The sequence below is a fragment of the Manacus vitellinus genome, unplaced genomic scaffold (assembly GCF_001715985.3).
Source record: "Manacus vitellinus isolate BGI_N305 unplaced genomic scaffold, ASM171598v3 scaffold_108_pilon, whole genome shotgun sequence".
Taxonomy (NCBI): domain Eukaryota; kingdom Metazoa; phylum Chordata; class Aves; order Passeriformes; family Pipridae; genus Manacus; species Manacus vitellinus.
The window spans coordinates 647395-665583 of NW_021938835.1; the positions used below are offsets into that span (position 1 = coordinate 647395).

The following is an 18189-nucleotide window of genomic DNA, read 5'->3' on the forward strand; positions in this document are numbered from 1 at the left end:
AAGCTCCAAAGTGTCCAGGAAGCCACGTGTGGGTTTTTCCAGTCTCTTGTTTCTCCTTGGTCACACGCGAGAGGGAAGATCCCCTTTTCTGCAGATACTTTGTCCAACTAAAAATTTGGACAGCTCTGGGAGGAGCCAGAGGTCTGGATGGGTCCTATGGAATGAGGCAGTGGCTTTGTCCACACTAAACACCCCATGTAACCTCGTGTGGATTTACTGATGGGCTCAAAGGGGTTTGATCCCTCAGTGCCCCTCCCTTGCACCCCTGCTTGTTGCTGAGCTGGCAGCTCCCATCCCCACCTGCTTGGTCTCAGCTCCAGTTTCTCTCTGGATGCTCCCAAACTGAGGAAACACTAAAATGCTGGAGTGCTGGGAGCGTTTGTGTTGTACCCTGTCTTACCTTCAGCTCTGTAAATCCTCTGGCACAAAACCTGAACATGCCAGGGAGTGAAAAACCTTGAGCTGGCAGACCTGGAGGTGTGGGCAGTGCAGGTGTGTTTAGCTCCTCTCTTCACACCAAGAAGTACCTTTCTCTAAAGATAAATGGCTGTCTTTAGCATTTTAATCATCTTGATATCCTCATGGCATGCTTGATGGAGCAAAACATAACACAATGCAGGTATTTGTTTCAGTACTTCTAGATAAAAATATCATTAACAAGTTTATCACCATTTTTAATCACAACTGATGGCATCCTACAGGATTTACTACTGGTTTCAGGGTTCCTGAGTGCTTGTTTTTTCGAACAGAAGAAATCCAAAACCTGCTGATTGAGCATTAGGATTAGGGAAGACTGGAACAAATTGCTTAATCATAATGACCTGAGCTTTGGAGAATGCAGACTCCTCTGGTTCTGTATTTTTGAAGTCTGAAACCTCCAGACCCCAAACACACCCCCAGGCAAATAAGTAGATAAAAAGGATTTAGTTTATTCCCTGCCATAGGTAAACCTTGTTCCCACATGGAATTGCCCTGACTCCGTGCAGCTCCCAGTCACCTTCCTTGCTGTGGTGCCTTTTCCAGAGCCTGTCAGCTAAGGGTGGCCATGGAATCATTAACTGGGACCTCTAATGAGGAAAACACATCCATAAACACATGCAATGGAATGGGCTGTGCCAGGTTTGGATGTGCCTCACCCCCGCAATTTGGATTGGAAGATCTGTCACAGTTATTTTGGGGCTGCTTTCCAAAGGGTAAATGAATCAGATAGAGGTGCTTCTGGAATATGTGGTCAAACCAAAGGGCAGGATGATGTGACAGTCAGAACTGTCATATCTTCCTCCTTCATCAGTATATCTGAGAAATATGGGAGTGTCCAAGGCCAGGCTGGATGGGGCTCTGAGCAACCTGGGACAGTGGGAGGTGTCTCTGCCCATGGCAGGGGGTTGGAACTTGATCTTTTCAAGTTCCCTTCCAACCCAAACCATCCTGTGATTCTCTGATTCTATTTTTCCAAGGTATTATTAAAACATGCAGGAGCCCTGGTTGGTCACAGCAACAGATTCCAGCAAGACACTGAGTTATCCTTAAATCACCTCATTTAACCCTGGAGATTCCAGTAAAGATAAAGGAACAAGTTAATTGGGATAATACTGGTAGAGAAAAAAAACCTCTTCAGGTTTTGCTCTTTGCTGCTCTTTAAGTGGGTGACAGATGCCCTACCAAGCATGTCTTGAAATCAAACACTTGTTGAAATCACTGAGAGAAACCCCAAGGCAGAATTGATTAGAAAATCATATCTCCAGACTAGAAATCACCAACTGTAGTAGTCACCTAAAACTCTTGCTGTGGTCTGTGGGGAGAAGTGGATCCTTTCAGAGCAGTTCAGCATATCAAAATTTACTCAAATAAATTACAACCCAAAATACCTATTTTGGTGGGAAAAGTTACAACTGCACTAAAGAATTTGAATTCGGAAATATTTTAAATTCTTGGGCAGCACCCACAAATCTGTCATTTGGAAAACACAGGCTCCTTGTTAAATAATCAACAAGCACCTCAGAGAAAAGGTAAATATTCTGCAAAGGGTGTTTTGAGGCTCTGATAAGACAATGTTTCTCCATTTAATTTAACAGAAAATTATTACAGAGAGGACAACAGAAGCTCCTGGGTTATTGTACTTGCAGTTGTGCTTTCATTCCTTGGTATTGTTCTTCTGACCACTATTATTGTGGTGGTTGTTCGCTGCTGCCTGAAGAGGAGAGGTGAGTAGAACTTTACAGTTGGTCTCTATATTAAAAAGTATCTTTGACCAGATATAAACCCCCAAGTTGTGTCAGCTCTGGTGCTGTGCAAAGTCCTGTAAGCAGAAGGGAGAGCGGAGAGATCCTGCTCTTAACCTTGGCCTGGTTAAAATGCTCCTTAAATTCTCCTTAAATTGGCCTTAGATGCTCCTTAATTTCACTTTCCTGTTCCTCTCATAAATTGACTCCACAGCAATCAGTGTCAGCCCTTCACATTAACTACAAGAGGGCCATGTTTTTTGGGAGCACATTAACTTTCAAAGACTTTCAGTCCCTGTGCTGAGGTTCTTTGTTGAAGAATATCTTCAGTGCTGTGTGCCTGATTCCAGTTTCTGTGTGAGCTGTTCTACAGGGCTGTAAATTTTGTAAGCAGGAGGGGAGAGATGCTCCTGTGGTAGCTGGAACACAGGGGATGCCCTAAGAGAACTTATAGTTTATATTTTAACTTCTTGCATTTTAAAAACATTCCTTTTTTTTTTCTTCTTCTTTCTCAGCATCTACATATCAAAGTGAAATCAGGTGAGTCAGATGAAAGGGGGGGGGGAACTTTTCCTGTTAACTGGACTCTTTCAGGGTGGCAAGAGGGATGTGGGAGTCTCCATGCCCTGCCACCCAGCATCCCAGAGGAAAGGGGACCAGCTTTAGGGGCGAAAAACCAGCAGCAGGTTGCGAATCCCGAGTGAAAAAAAAGCACCAAAATCCCGCCGGCGCCGCATCCCTGACTCGGCGAGCGCAGAGATGACAAACTGAGGAGGCACTCCCGCTAGAGCTGATGGGGGAAACGAATTCCTAAGAGCCGGCTGTGCCCCCGGGAAGGCAGGGGAGGGTCGCCGGGTGCCCCGGGCTGGCCAGCACAGCCCGGCCGGCGATTGCCGCCGCCGCCACAGGATGTCACTGCCAGCCCGGGGACGGGAGAGGAGGAGCTCCTTGGGATGGATGGGCAGGGAGATCGCACCGTCTGCCCGGCTCTTTTGAGGGTGGATAAACTGGCGAAAGGAGGGGTTTAGAGGGTAGGTTTAGATTAGATATTAGGAAATAATTCTCTGCTGTGAGCGCGGTGAGACCCTGGCACGGGTTATGCTGAGAGGTTGTGGACCCCTCATCCCTCAGCCAAGGCCAGGTTGGAAGGGGCTTGGAGCAACCTGGGGTAGTGGAAGGTGTCCCTGCCTATGGCAGAGGGTGGAACTGGATAATCTTTAAGGTCCCTTCCGACCCAAACCATTCTATGATTCTATAAAAAATTAATAAATATTCCCCAATGAAAAGCATCAACCCGTCACCAAGTGGTTGCCAGACATGCTTGGGTACAAAGCTGCTGGTGCATTATTGCACTGAGCAGGACAATTTTAGCCATCAATAGCTGATGGCTATCAGCATTAAGATCCTTTTTATTGGCGCAGTGTGGCTGTGACAGCAGTGGCAGTGGGGTTATTTATGTTATTTTTATTATTATTTATATCCAGGCAGTGCTGTAAATTCATACCCTGCCTACACTTGTGGGGGCTTTTAACTCCCTGTCCCTTCATGGGTTTCCAAAGCCTCACCTCCCGTTGCCTGGCACGTCAGTAATATCCAGTTTCATTAACAGCCTCTTGGGGGGGGAAATTTTGTGAAGGTCTGTTGACAGATTTCCATTTATAGAGCACTTTATTGATACGGAACAAAACAAGGAAATGAGATACCCACTGTTTTCTCCCAAGGAAATGGTGCTTATTATGCCATGCAAACTTCCATGGGATTTCTTAATTTGTGGGACTGACTTGATCGTTTTGCCAAGTGCAGCTTGCACTTTGGAAGTTGAGAAAACTGGGATGAATTCGGGCTTTCTGAGGCTCAGCTCAGGCTTGGAGACTCTGAATTAAAAGCTCTACAAAGTTTTACAAAGTGTGTAAACATTGACACTGAAATAAGGATTATTAACAATCACTTACAGATTTTGTAGGTCCAGTGGTTGGGTTTTTTTACCTGCAGTAAAAAGGAATGATGATTGTCCAGATTTGGGAAGCTCCATTATAGTAGCAAAGAAGTGGTGAGACCAAACATATATTGCTTTATTTCCCACATTTATTTTTAACTTGCCTGGATATCTTCTCATACCTCCCACACTTTTTTTTTTCTTTTTTCTTTTTTTTTTGGTAGCTCCTTTTTTATTTGGCTACGACACTGAGTTTGTTGGGAACTAAGGATGAGATAAAATACACAGTACAGTGTCATGTAACGTGTGGGGGTGGTAGCCCTGAACAATTGCTTTTGTCTTCCAGCAACCAGGACAGGTTTCTTGGTGGTATCTGACATGTTTATCCCCTAGAATAGTCAGTGGCTGGTTCATCAGGTTTGTGTGCATCAGTAACACCCATCTGAAAATCTGTGGGCCAGTAAAGCCATTCCTGCTAAACATAAAATTAGAATCACAGGATCCTTTAGGTTGGAGAAGAGCTCCAAGATCATGGGGTCCCCTCTGTGCCCAATGCCCACCTTGTCCCCCAGCCCAGAGCACTGAGTGCCACGGCCAAGCCTTCCTGGGACACCTCCAGGGCTGGGGACTCCACCACCCCCCTGGGCAGCCCTTTCCAATGTTTAACAACCATTTCCAGGAAGAAATTCCTCCTGATATTCAACCTGACCCTCCCCTGGCATGGCTTGAGGCCGTTTCCTCTTGTCCTGTCCCTTGTTCCTTGGGAGAAAAGGCTGATTCCCCCCCTGGCTCCCCCTTCCTTTGGACAAGTTCATGTGGCATTTTCCACAAACTAACAGCATGTCACCCCTTCCCCCTAAAAATTCCTGGGTTTTCATGGTGGATCTGTGCTTGGCACACCTGAAACCTTGGCAAAGGTGGACCTGGGACTATCCAGGAGAGGGGTCCATGGCAGGAACAGATCAGTAGGAGCGTTTCTTCTAGAGTAAGAGTTTGGGGTAAAAAAGCACTATTGTCTCACTGTGCAGCTCTGTGCATTCAGAGATGTGTAAATTTAACCAAGGGAGTTCCTTTCACTTGTAAAGTAAATTTCAAAGTGAAAGATTAACTTTGGAGTGTAGAGATGAATCACTTGGGAGCTCACTGTGGGGGTGTGAGATAACACACTTTGTTTTTGCAGCTGGGGACAGGCTCAGGTCACCGAAATAATGAGCGGTCCTGAGTGACCATTACTGGGCCACTGAATATCCTGCAATTCACAATTAGAGATCAAAATCCATTGCCTACAAAACCTATGAACTGGTGCAGAGTCTTCACTCTCTGAAGGTTGCTCAGTTATTTTCCTGCTTTCTGGGGTATTTGCAGCTCATGGGAACTTTCCAAACAGAATTCCATGGGCAATACTTACATGGGACGAGACTTGTACTCGTGGCTTGGAAGCCCCAGACATGTTTTGCACCTATTTTTTGGGAAGCAAAAGACTTTTCCCTCTGTACTCTGCTACCCAAGGGTTCTCCTATCATAGTGATTTTCTAATTACACACCTTTTTTGTTTCTAGAAAAGTTTCAACCGAGAAGAAAAAAGATGGAGATTTGGAAAACAGGCAAAGGAATGGTAGTGAAAACCCAGGATACCTTCCAGAGGAACTGTGGAACACAGAACAGAGCCCAGGTGAGTCTAAGCTGGTGAATCACATGTTGTCAAAGTGCTTCTCAATGTGGGCCTTTTGGACAACATATCAAGGAATTACATTATGAGACTTCACACATATTTCACAATACTCAGTGAGGGATCTGTCTTTGCCCTGAGCCTCTTCAGAACATTCTGGACATTCTAGAGTAAGGTCCTTCAAAATTATTGAGAGAACATAAAGTTCTTTGCAGTGGAATTTACATTTAGTCCTGGGTTTGGTATTTTAAATGCCTTTGTTCTTCCAAATATCTTCTGGGGCCAGATGTGGGAGGACTGGATTTCCATACAACCATTAATTTGGGCAACATTTTGCAGTTGGTCTGTGAAAACAAAGGAAAATCCACCACTACCAACAACAACAACAAAAATAAAAAAAAGAAGAGAAGGAAAGAAAAAAGGCAGCTAGTGAACTATTATTTTACTGAGAAATGACTAAGGCATTATAAATTCTTGTCCTTAAGCACAAAGACTCTTCAAAAGCAAATGTAAATCTCCACCAAATCGTTACCCACCACTTGCATTTATAACCACATTATTATCAAAACATTTAATCAAACACTTAATGACATAAAATTATTGTGCAGAGTTTCTAAGCCAGGCACACATCCTTTTCTCTCCAACAAATACATGGTGAAGAAATAAGTGCAGTGAAAAGATTTCCAGAGCATGTGGCATTGTAAAATGTGGTTACAAAGAATAAAAGGAAAAACTAAGTGAACCTGGACAAATTGATTCTACTGAGGCCTTGTATGGGCTTCTTTCATATTTATTAGTGTGGTGGATTGACCTTGGCTGGCCACCAAGTTGCTTTGTCACTCCCTCTTCTCAACAGGACAGGGGAAGAAAATAAGATAGAAAAGCTCGTGGGTGAAGATGAGGAGGGGAGATCCCTCACTAATTTCTGTCACAGGCAAAGAAGACTCAATTTTTGGAGGATTAATTTAATTTATTGCAAATTAATAACGGTAGGATGGTGAGAAAGAAAACAAAACCAATAACACCTCCTCAATTCCCCACTGCTTCCAAGTCTCAGCTTCCCTCCTAGCTCATCTAACTCCTCTCCACAGGCACGGCAGGGGGATGAGGGGACAAGGAACTGGGGCTGTGGTCGGTCCATAACACATCATTTCTGTCCCTCCCCCTGCTCCAGTGTGGGTTCTTCCCACAGGGCACAATCCTTCCCAAAATTCCACAGTGTGGGTTCTTCAAGAGCTGCTCCAGTGCGGGTCTTTTCCATGGTAAAGAAATGGAATGTTCCAGCGTGGCAGCCTTGTGGAGAGTCACATTTCCTGCCAGAAAACCTGCTCCTGCATGGGCTCCCCTCCTGAATTACAGTAATCTTGGATATTCTTACAGGAATTGCCTCTCTTCCCTCAACATCTTCCAAGTTCACTGGCCCTGAGGACAGTTTATACATCAGCTCTGTGCCAAAGGTAATTGCAATGCTGATACCTTGAATATCTTGAGCTTTTTTCTTTTTCTCACTGTATGTATTGTGCTATAAGCATACACAGATTTTGGGTGGAGGGAGACAATTGGTAAGTGGAATGTCCCTTCTGCATTCCTGAATGATTTATAGGGAGAAGTGACCTGAGTTGGCCTCAGATTTAGATTGATTTGGGGGGCAGGGAACGGGTAGGGGGGAATGAAGGAAAGTGAGGGAGAAACAGCCTCCTCTGAGGAGGAGATTTTGAAAGGAGTGTCTAATAAAGTTTTTGCCACATCTGTTCTCCTCAGCTACATCTTCCTCCCCACCTCCCTGCCTAAAGTTTAGGAAGCCACAAACTTCCCCTCGTAAAAAATCTCAAGTTGGAAGGGGCCCGTAAGTGTCACTGAGTTGAACTCCCTGCTCCTCCCAGGACTGCCTAAAACTAAACCAGGTGTCTAAAACCATCCCCCAGACTCTTCTGGAGCTCTGACAGGAGTTCAGGCAGCATCAGCTCTTTCCTTCCCATTGCTGTTCATGTCTTTCCTGCTCCAAATGCCAGCCAGGCCTTCCTGCTGGGACAGACTCCCCGTGAGTAAAGCCAGTGGTCTGATTGTCATTCCTGGGATTAAAAGGTCTCCCCTTCTCTCTCCACAAACCTACTTGTTACCATTAACAAATCAATTAATTCTTTCAGCCTTTCCAGGCAGAATAACTCCAGCTTGGCTTTTGAGAATTCACCTCTGTGTATATTATACCTTCAACAATTATAATGTGACCTTTAACAATTATAATTATTATATAACAATAATTATTATTATATAACAATGGAAATTATAAAGGTTTCCTTTGCTCTTGGCAGGTAGTAATTCTGGATAGAATTATTATATATTATTATATTATATATAATAATTACTATATATTATTATTTATATATATATATAATTCTATATATAATATATAGAAAGTTGTTATATAGGTGTCTTAATCAAAGAGGTCTGCAGTGTTTTTGTTCTCCCCAGCTGCCAGACTGGAGGAGATGCAGGATATAACATGGGGGTACTGCTGAAGGCAAGGTTTGAGGTTCCTTTGCAAGCAAAATCCAGTGTGATATAATGAATAAATGAGCATTTCTTGACTGTATTTTCCAATTTGACTGGGAACTTTACGCTGATCTTGGAGACTTTTGGTATCTCAGCAGCAAGTTCTGGGAGGGAAAGCGCCCAGTTAACACCCACCCTAGAGCTTTTCCCCTTTTCCACATGACTAACATGTCAAAAGTTGAGCTCAGGGTTTATTCCTTTCATTGTTCCACTCTCAGAGGCCTCTGTTCTGCAGGATGGTGCTGGGCTGTCTTCTGGCACAACATTAATGTGGATCCTAATTTATGCCACACGTTTTTAAAATACTTTTAGCACCTCTCTGATGGTTTGTGCCAACATTCTCTGGGGAAAGGAGCAGTGATGTGGTACCAAGTTCACTCCTCAACACAGTGAGAACTCATTTATTTTTGAAGAGCTGCTTCAACATGCACAGTGCAGGAATCTGCCATGGGATGACATTGCATATAAATCATAGCAGAGCGTGTCTGGCTCTTCTGGCACACGGTGGAATTTAGGAAGTGCTCAGTCAAAGATTAAAACAGTGATCAAAATAATAACAGTAAAAATAATAGCACTGATACTGATGCATTTGTGCCTGGGAGTTATGATGTTTGACATTAACTACGTGTCAAACAAAATACTATTGAAGCAAAGCTGAAAAGCATGTGCAGAACAGCTGAGGGTTTGGTGGGGATCTATAACCCTGAGCAGCAGTTTCAGACAGTGTTTGAAAGGCTTATGAACAGGATTATATTTCTATTGTCCCTGGACAATATAACAACTCTGTTACAGTGTCTTCTCCCTGCATCAATAACTGCCCACACGTTTTTGAGAAACACCCAGAGATAATCTAGAGGTGAAAATCGTTCATAACCATTTCCCATATGTCAAGGGAATATTTAGAATCTAAAAATGTCTTGCTGAAAACAAATTATTTGTTTGGACAGGGCTTCCCAGTATATTGTGGTGGCCCCATCTTCTATATTCAGAAGCTGATAAAACTGATGAAGATTTGTCTTAAATTGTGGATCTGCAGTCCACGATTTAAATTTATGACATTAAGTGCAAATATGGCAAAACATTTCCCATACAAAAAGTAGGGGGTTTTGACATTCACTGCCTTCCCTGTTAACTGCACAATAGAGGTTTTCTGACAAAAAAAAAGTGCTACTGGGTGTATTCTAATAAAGTTCAATCACCACTGATGGCAATATATTGCCTAGTAAACACTGAAGTGCTCTTTTATCATATTTCTTGTCAAGCAGGAAAAATCAGGTGGTAACTCATTTAGCTCTTTGCTGTCAGTGCTGAATCAAACAATCTCTCCAGAAACCACCTGCCTTCCTGCCACTGCATCTTCTAAGCCCAGGAAGTTGTGTTTCTCAGTTGGCTTTCCCTGCCTGAACACTGGAAACATTCCCAAAAATTGTTCATCCTTATTCTTCAGGAGTTTTTAATGAGTAATAGGGGGTATAAAACAGAGGGGAGAGGTGTTACCCTGAGAATTTTTTTCATAGTGAAGGAGGTCATGAAGGGGTGGACTCCAATAAATTGCTTCTCTTTCCCTGCATAATCAAGAAAAATGAGCAAATGTCCTTGCAGTGATTCTATGGAGGTCAAGAAGAAGGAGGGAGAGTCCAAGTCCTCCCTGAGGAGCAGGGAGTCCATCTACTGATGGAAAGAGTCACACAGACTGAATACCTAAAGTTTTACTTATTCCTGCCCCTGTAAGGGTATTTGATTCCAGTTTGATCTCTTCTGTTCCATGTGTAAAAAAAATTTACAATTTTAAAGCATTTGGGAGATTAAAGGAGGCTTCAGATAATGGATTTTGTTTCCTCAGAAGTCCTTTTCCATGGACCCAGCCAGGCACAAAGCCTGAAAGAACTGGTGTGTGTCATTGTAAAGGGTGGCAACAGAAAATCACTTAGGTCAGCTATTGGCCATTCAAAGCCTTTGAATCAGAAGCTAATGCAAAATGTCCACAGAGAAGATAAATGTTGCCCAGTAATTGCACTGATGAATTCCCAACATGAACAAGAGATTTGGCAAATCATCCCAGGGAAAAGTGATACCTCAGCAAAGAAGAAGGGAGGAAAATAAAAGGTGTGGGAGATGTTCAAAAAATGATGACTAACGAAGCAAATTATTGAGCTGAGGGAAAAAATGAGCCAGGCACTGGAAGAGGAGGCCAAGGAGCATCAGTCAGGGATGCTGGAAGGTCCCCACTCTGATTACATTAGCTGAGAAAAGGTCAAATTTAGAATAGAGTTGCAGGCTCCTCTTTGATTGCAAATGTAGTTACTGCCAGTGATCATAGAATGGTTTGGGTTGGAAGGGACCACAAAGATCATCCAGTTCCAACCCCCTCCCATGAGCAGGGACACCTTCCACTAGAACAGAGTGCTCAGAGCCCCATCCAACCTGGCCTTGGACACTTCCAGGAATGGGGATTAACAACTTCTCTGGGCAACCTGTGCCAGAGCCTCCCCACTCTCACAGGGAAGATTTTATTCCTAATATCCAATTTAAGCTACTCTTTTTCAGTTCAAAACTATTCCCCCTTGTCCTGTTATTACATGTTCTTTTTAATCTCTCTCCTTCTTGCTTGTAGGCTCCCTTCATGTACTGAAAGGCCACAGTAGGTTGATCCCTAAGCCTTCTCTTCTCCAGGCTGAGTGATCCTTGCTCCCAGCTCTGGAGTGGAGTTACAGGCCAAAGATCCCATCCAAGGGGCTGTTCCTCATTCCCATTGCACAGTGCCCCTTCCAAAACCCAAGTGCAATGGGGGGGATCCCCTGCCTTGGCTTTAGCAGATTTTGGGGCAGTCCCACAGACAGCTGAGCCCGAGCAAGGGCCAGTTCTGCCAGGTCCTGAGTGCCACCTCCGAGGAGCTCCGTGTTTCAACCTCCCACAAAAGGAGCTGAAGGGACTCAGCAACTATCAGGATTGGACAATCTCCTGGAAAAGCTTCATAATTAGTCCATTTAATCTGCCATAAATGTCTCTGTGATAAATCAGGAGACCATTCTGTAAGAGGCAGTGAGTGCTCATTTACAGTGGGCCAGATCCATCCCTGGTGTAACCCTGACTTCAGAGGCTTCCACTTGCCACCACAGCCACACTCCCCCTCTCCCATCCAGGGTGAATCATGGCTCTGTTAATGGAGAAGGATCCATTTTTCTTCTTAACTACTCCAAATGACACTCTATAAACTGGAAATATTATTTAGTTGTGGTTGTGGTTTTATACTGGGAAGGAAGCGAATGATGAATTGTAGCTCCATTTATTGCACCGTGTAGAACTGCTCCGACTCTGAGGATAGTTTGAAAAGAAAAATTAAGCTATCAAAATTGAATTAAAAGGTCAATAAACAGAAATATAAACCAATGAAAGCAAATAATTTTACCTCTACTGATGCAATGTACTACAGAGTATGTGTCAGGTCGTGGTATCCACTGGTTAGCAGATCTTGATTAAGAGAGTAATAAATATTGATGAGACAGGTACAGAAATGGCAGGTGCAGTTTGCAGTGTAATTTTTCCAAGTGTCTGTGGAAGAAGGGAAGGAGTGAAGTTTTGTGGGTGGGATTAAGCCATGAAGAAACAAGAAGGAATTTCCGGGCTGTTTGTCTGCTGATGGACAGGGAAATGTGCTGAGTGTACCAAAAGCTGGCAGGATGTAACTGGTTTTCTGTTTGAAGTAATAGTGTATCCAAACTATTTCAAGGGTATCCAGAACTTTTGGGTGGGTGTTTTTCCGGAAACGAAGTGAATTCGGAATGAAAATTAAAAACTGAGGGCAGGGGGGAAAATAACCTTGAGAACAGAAGGCTGTGCCTCCCTGATTTTTTGTTCTTGCAGTCAGCCAAGCACGAGATGCTTTTGGAACATTTGGAAATACTCCTACCACATTAATTTCGGCAATTTTTTCCTAATGCAGTTAAACTTGGATTTTTTTCGATGGCTAATACCAAGATTTCAGTTTATCACACACTTCCACAGTCTCTGAGGAGCTGCCATCTGTCAAATGAATGTCAGGATCAGAGTCCTGTTCCATCATGCCAGATGTGTGTTCATCATTCATATTACCAGTGTCACGTGGGTTGCAGAAGTGACTGAAACGTGCTTGTGACAGCAGAAATCCTGCTTTCATTGACTGGAGAGCAGTATTCCAAACATCACAGAAGCATTCAGCCCTGAAACCAGCTGATGCACACTCAGTTTACCTTCTGATTCATCCTCCTGTTGTTGGTTCTCTTTTAGTCTGGCTCAAGAGCTGGAAGAGATGAAAAGGTTTGGGCATCTGTTTCCCCAGCCAAACCAACAAACTGTGCAAAGCTTTTCCCAGTATAATTATCCCTATATAGAAATCCCTATCAAAAGGCATCCAGGGCAGATGATAAATCAACAGGCAGGCTTTGAAGCACGTGACTGTCAAATATCCATGGTTAACTAGGTGCCAGGTGCAAAGAGATTTAAAACTATATGAAAGAAATTCTGGTGTTACTGCATCCTTCCATATAGAGGGGAACACCTTAGAAACTCCTGCACAGAGAACCATTAGAGATGCCTTTTCTTCCTTCAATATGCAGGATATAGTGAATTATGAAGCCATTTTTTCTCAGTCTGGGACTGACAGGACTAGTGGAATCAACCTAAAGAAGAAACAACTTTAAAACTGAAACCAAGCAGAGGCTCAAGCAACTACAGCAGATCAGAGTATAAATATGAAACAGTTGTTGTGGTCCTACTCCTCCTCCATACATTATGGATTTGTAATGTGTTGTGTGAGATCTTCCACAGCACCAGAAAATGAGTTTTAGGTCACTGCCCAGCAGTCTCCATTTCAGGGAAGTTACATCCAGCGAGCTTCAAGCCTCAGTGAGGCTTTGCTGCTTCAGAGAGAGCTCTGCAGAAAATGGGGCAGCACACAGCATGGGCTGATTGAAATTCATGAAATTATTCATTAATTGATATCAGAGCCCAGTAAGAGTGAAATAGAAGTAAGCCAGGGCATTTGCTCTAAAGGAAATAACTATGAAAGATGCAGCAGGGCAGAGATGAAACGTCACGGGCACCGTCCCCACCCCGGGAGCAAAGTCACTGCTTGGTTCCTCCTCTGATGGGGAGGAGAAGTGGCAGGAAAAGGCAGGGGCTGTGTGGCTCATTGTTGCTAATGAGATTTTTAAAGCAAAAGAGGCATATTGGGGTTATATTTTCACCAGTGATGTCATAGAGCAGCCGAGATCCAGCTGGTGAACGTCCTCTGGCTCTGCTATTCAAAATCACATGGAAATAGAAATCAGAGAATCATAGAATGGTTTGGGTTCAAAGGGATTAAAGATCATCTCGTTCCAACCCCCTGCCATGGGCAGGGACACTTTGCACTAGTCCAGGTTGCTCAGAGCCCCATCCAGTCTGGCCTTGGACACTTCCAGGGATGGGGCAGCCACAGCTTCTCTGGGCAACCTGTGCCAGGGCTTCACCACCCTCACAGGGAACAATTTATTCCTATTATCTAATCTAACCCTACTCTCTGTCAGTTGGAAGCCATTCCCCCTTGTCCTGTTACTCCAGGCTCTTGGAAATAGTCTCTCTCCATCTTTCTTGGAGCTCCTTCAGGTCCTGCAAGGCCACAATCAGGTCACCCCAAAGCTTCTCTTCTCCAGGCTGAACAATCCCAGCTCTCCCAGCCTTTTCTCCCAGCAGAGCTGCTCCAGCCCTGGGATCCTCTTGGTGCCTCCTCTGGACTCTCTCCAACAGCTCCATGTCCTTGCTGGGCTGTTCCCCAGGGCTGGAGCAGCTCTGCAGGTGGGGTCTCACCTGAGGGGGCAGAGGGGCAGAATTCCCTCCCTAAATCTCCTTCCCCTTTCCACAACACTTCTTGGTGAACTTCCTGATCACTGTCTTTTTTTCCTGTAGTAAATCTGGGTGCAATAGAGTATTTTTGTGCAACAGGTTCCGGGAGATTTCCCCACCCCACTAATTTACTAAACATGGGATCCAAAGAATGACCTGTTTCAGGCAGTTTCAGACACAATTTGCTCTTGGTCCTCCTCTGAAACTTTCTGGTTACTCAGCTCACTGCTAGTTCAGTATCCTTTATACTCACAGTCCAAAATATCTGGGAATATTTGCTTTCTACAAACATAACACTTGGTTTCAGCTTTTTTTCCAGGCTTTTTTTTCCCCATTCTATTTGTAAATTCGTTATCTTGAGGGGGAACAGTAGCAGAGAGCTTCTCCAAACCTCTGTCCTGGCGAGAAAGCCCTGTCATAACAGACCTATAATTGAACAATCAGGAAAGGCCAAGGAGCTGTTCTGCCAGAAATGGAGCAAATCTCATCACATGTTAATCTCTGGGGTAACACAGACCACAGGGAAGTTCTGATGTGCTCTGGAAATGAGAGAGTGATGTCTCTGCTCAGCACCAGCCCGGGCTGAACTGCAGGAAATTAAGTGCAGCAGAGAGATCTTGGGAAAGGTCTCCTGAGCAGAGCCAGGCAATCCTGTTACTTCCCAGAGCACCTCTCCTCTCTGCAAAAATAAACAGCAAAGAAGGGTAAATTTAGAAAACAGCAGCCTGTTCTAGCAACAAAAGGGATGGGGAGGGAGGAGGGAGAGAGTTGTGTTTAAAACAGAAGGCAGCTGTCTTGTGAAATGTTTCGAGGATAGTTATATTTATCCCACGGTTTTCCTTGAGGTGCTGGGACTCATTAAATACCAGAGACATGTTGTCCACATTTGTTATCTAGCATTTCCCCTCTGTGGCCTGTTCAATAATGTATATGTACCAAATGCATTATTGAAGATATTTAATACTGGAAGAATACCAAGGCAATACAGGCTGCACAGGACTAATGCTCCAGAAAAAAAAAAAGCCACAAGAAGATTGGTCAGTAGTTAAAGAACCACATTTGTCTGGATAAGAGATTTCACTGGGAAAACCAGTGGAATTCCCGTTAATTTCCAAGGGCTTGAGAGCAGGTGAGGAATTGCAGGGAAGAGCAGCCAGAAGGCAGCATCTACTTGGAGGCAGATAAAATCAAACACTGGGGGCTGGACACAGCAAACCATTCAGCTGCAGTGTGTCATTTAGGAAACTATGTGAAAATACATGTTTTATAATTCTGGAATAAATTTTCATTCCTCGGAGCTGCTTCATAATTATCTATGTGAGGTCTCACTACTACATTTAAATATCCAAAGTGTGTGTCACTTGGATGCATTTGAGAATGAGTTTTTCCTTTTCTTTTCCCTCTGCCATGATATTCTGTAAGAGCACAGGAGTAATTAGGACTGGAAATGAGGACAGGCTTTGCAAAGCTGCTGAACAGGGGTCAACCTGGGAACAGGCTGCTGTCAGTGGAAGCACAGTCCTGCCAGTCATGGGAAGTTTTAAAAAAAGCCTGCCTTGAATAAACACTGAGATGTTGGGAAGGATCCTTCAGACACATGAAGTGCTGGTGTGCTCATTGCTGCAGTTTTAAAAGCTATGTTCAGGTTTTCCTTCTAACAGATATTTTCTTTAGGGGAACCAAAAGACAAACACCCAAAATCATGTTTTCCTTTAAAGAATCCAGACTGCAGAGGCCACAAGAAGTCCTCAGGTAGTACAGGATCAGTTAATGAATTCCCAGAACTGCCACGTGAAGCTTTTGTTTCGTTCTGCTGCTCATCCTTCCCTTTGTGTTTAGGTTCTGAGTGGGTTGCTGAAGAAAGATTTCATTTGGGGGTGAGGCTTTGGCAGGTAACCTCCTGAGAACCCTCATGGCACTGCTTTTCTAGGATTTCTTTGAGTTCTATAACTGCTTTTGCTCTCCCACAGGTGCGACCCCAAAGACATCCTGATCATCCAATCAACCCAAAGAAAATCAGGAACGTGACCCTCGTGTAGGATGGACTTCTCCAGGTTATTTTCTTTTTTTGCATTTCAGCAACAGAGAAAGGTTAAAACCACTTCTCTCGGTTTAAGTTATAAGTTATTTTTCTTTTTTTTGCCTCTTCTAATGAAATAAAATTGCAACCTTTATGAAGTAACACATTATATCTCAGAAAAATAATGGACATAAATGACATAAAATGGACATAAGTGACATAAGTGGACAGCCTGAACTACAGAGACAAGGAATTTGATGGGACTGGACAAGAGAAAGAGTCTGTGCTTTGGGTTCCAAGGAAACCAGCAAAACTCCTATCAGAAAAAAAAATCCTATGTTAGAGCAAGATCGAGGACTGGAACTGCAAGACATTTATGAGTTCAGAAGAACTGGTTAATCATAATAACAATAATAATAATAATAATAATAATAATAATAATAATGGTTACTACAATATCAACTGCTTTTTAATGTACTTTATGTACAGCTGAGCATCTTGAGCTTATGGATCAACAACATTTTTCAATTCCTGTTCTGTAATAAAATCAAGGGAAGTTTTGGTGAGGACCGTTTTAAAATTTCTAACAAAATCATCTTAGGGTCATAAATTAATTTGTTCCATTTCAGTAAGTTACTTTGTAAAAGGTGTTTGCCTTAAAGCCAATGTTCCATTTTGAAATAAAACCCAATCACTCACTTGCCAAAAAAATCCTTTTTTTAAATTGAAATTGAAAAATCTCGAGCTGGAAAATGTAGAGTTGAAAATCTTGACTTTGAAGAGTTGTTGCTTGAATGTTTTATGTCTCTGTTCTATTTGTGGGCTCAGTTTGCACCAAATGACTTGTGCCACAGCAATGGTGGTATTCGTGTTGAACAGTGTTTTTGCCTCAGGGATAGAGTGGATGAGGACCACGGGAAATGCACTTTATCAAGGCAACTTGTCAGCAGAGCAGATCCAGCACGTGGACTTTGTAAAGTAAAAAAAAAAAATAATTGTGATTTCTGGCAGAAATGTTTTGCCTGAAATTTTGTGTTTCATAATAAAACGTTCGAGCCTGATATTTTTTTTTATTTTTTTTTTTTTTACAAAAAGACAAACTTCTTCCAGAAAAACAAGTTATTTTCAGTGTGCTCATCTTTCTGCCCACTCAAAGAACTCTGAATTATTCAGCGTGTCGCATGTTAATGTTCAGCACAAACCGATGCAGGTGCCCTGTGAGTGCTGAGAGAAGCCACCCCTCAGAATCACTTCCAGTGGCAATCTGTGCAACAAAACTAAGAAATCCGAAACCTGATCCCGGGAAGAAGAGGCTGTTTTGTGTGTTTAGCATTTGGCATCTCGTGAAGTCGTGGCAGATTTTGCGCTGCCGGTGGCATTTCCAGTCAGTCTGTCAGAACGTGGCAGGGTCTGCCATGTGCTATTGTACACAAAGCTGTTGGGAATTCTGACCATCCACACCTAACTTGGCTGGGGAGGAGCTTTGAAATGCATTTATGTTATGCAGAGAAAAACAGAAGCAATTTAGGTTGTGGCATGTCTTGACACTTTCCTTGAAAATATCCTTATTTTCCTTGAAAAGAACATGCATGGAGAGAAGCATCTCCATGGAGAGAGAAGGGACCTGCAGAGGTTGGAGAGTTGGGCTGGTTCCAACGGGATGAGGTTCAACAAGGCCAAGTGCTGGGTCCTGCCCTTTGGCCACAACAACCCCCTGCAGTGCTACAGGCTGGGACAGAGGGGCTGGAGAGCAGCCAGGCAGGAAGGGACCTGGGATTTGGGATGGACAGGGAGCTGAACAGGAGCCAGAGTGTGTCCAGGTGGCCAAGAGGGCCAATGGATCCTGGCCTGGCTCAGGAACAGTGTGGCAGCAGGAGCAGGGAAGTGATTCTGCCCCTGGACTCAGCCCTGGTGAGGCCACCCCTGG

General features: G+C 43.6%; 1 protein-coding gene across 2 annotated transcripts in view; it reads left to right on the plus strand.

The window, feature by feature from the left end:
* IGSF5 (immunoglobulin superfamily member 5) overlaps positions 1-17310 on the plus strand; it is a 29436-nt gene extending 12126 nt beyond the window's left edge. The window contains exons 5-9 of one of the 2 annotated variants that reach the window (XM_029964456.1): positions 2076-2204; positions 2738-2762; positions 5718-5830; positions 7208-7284; positions 16213-17310. In XM_029964456.1, the coding sequence (XP_029820316.1) occupies positions 2076-2204; positions 2738-2762; positions 5718-5830; positions 7208-7284; positions 16213-16281 (413 nt within the window). In that variant the 3' untranslated portion in view covers positions 16282-17310. The other variant, XM_018085932.1, reaches the window with a different exon arrangement.
* Positions 17311-18189: the final 879 nt, after the last annotated feature.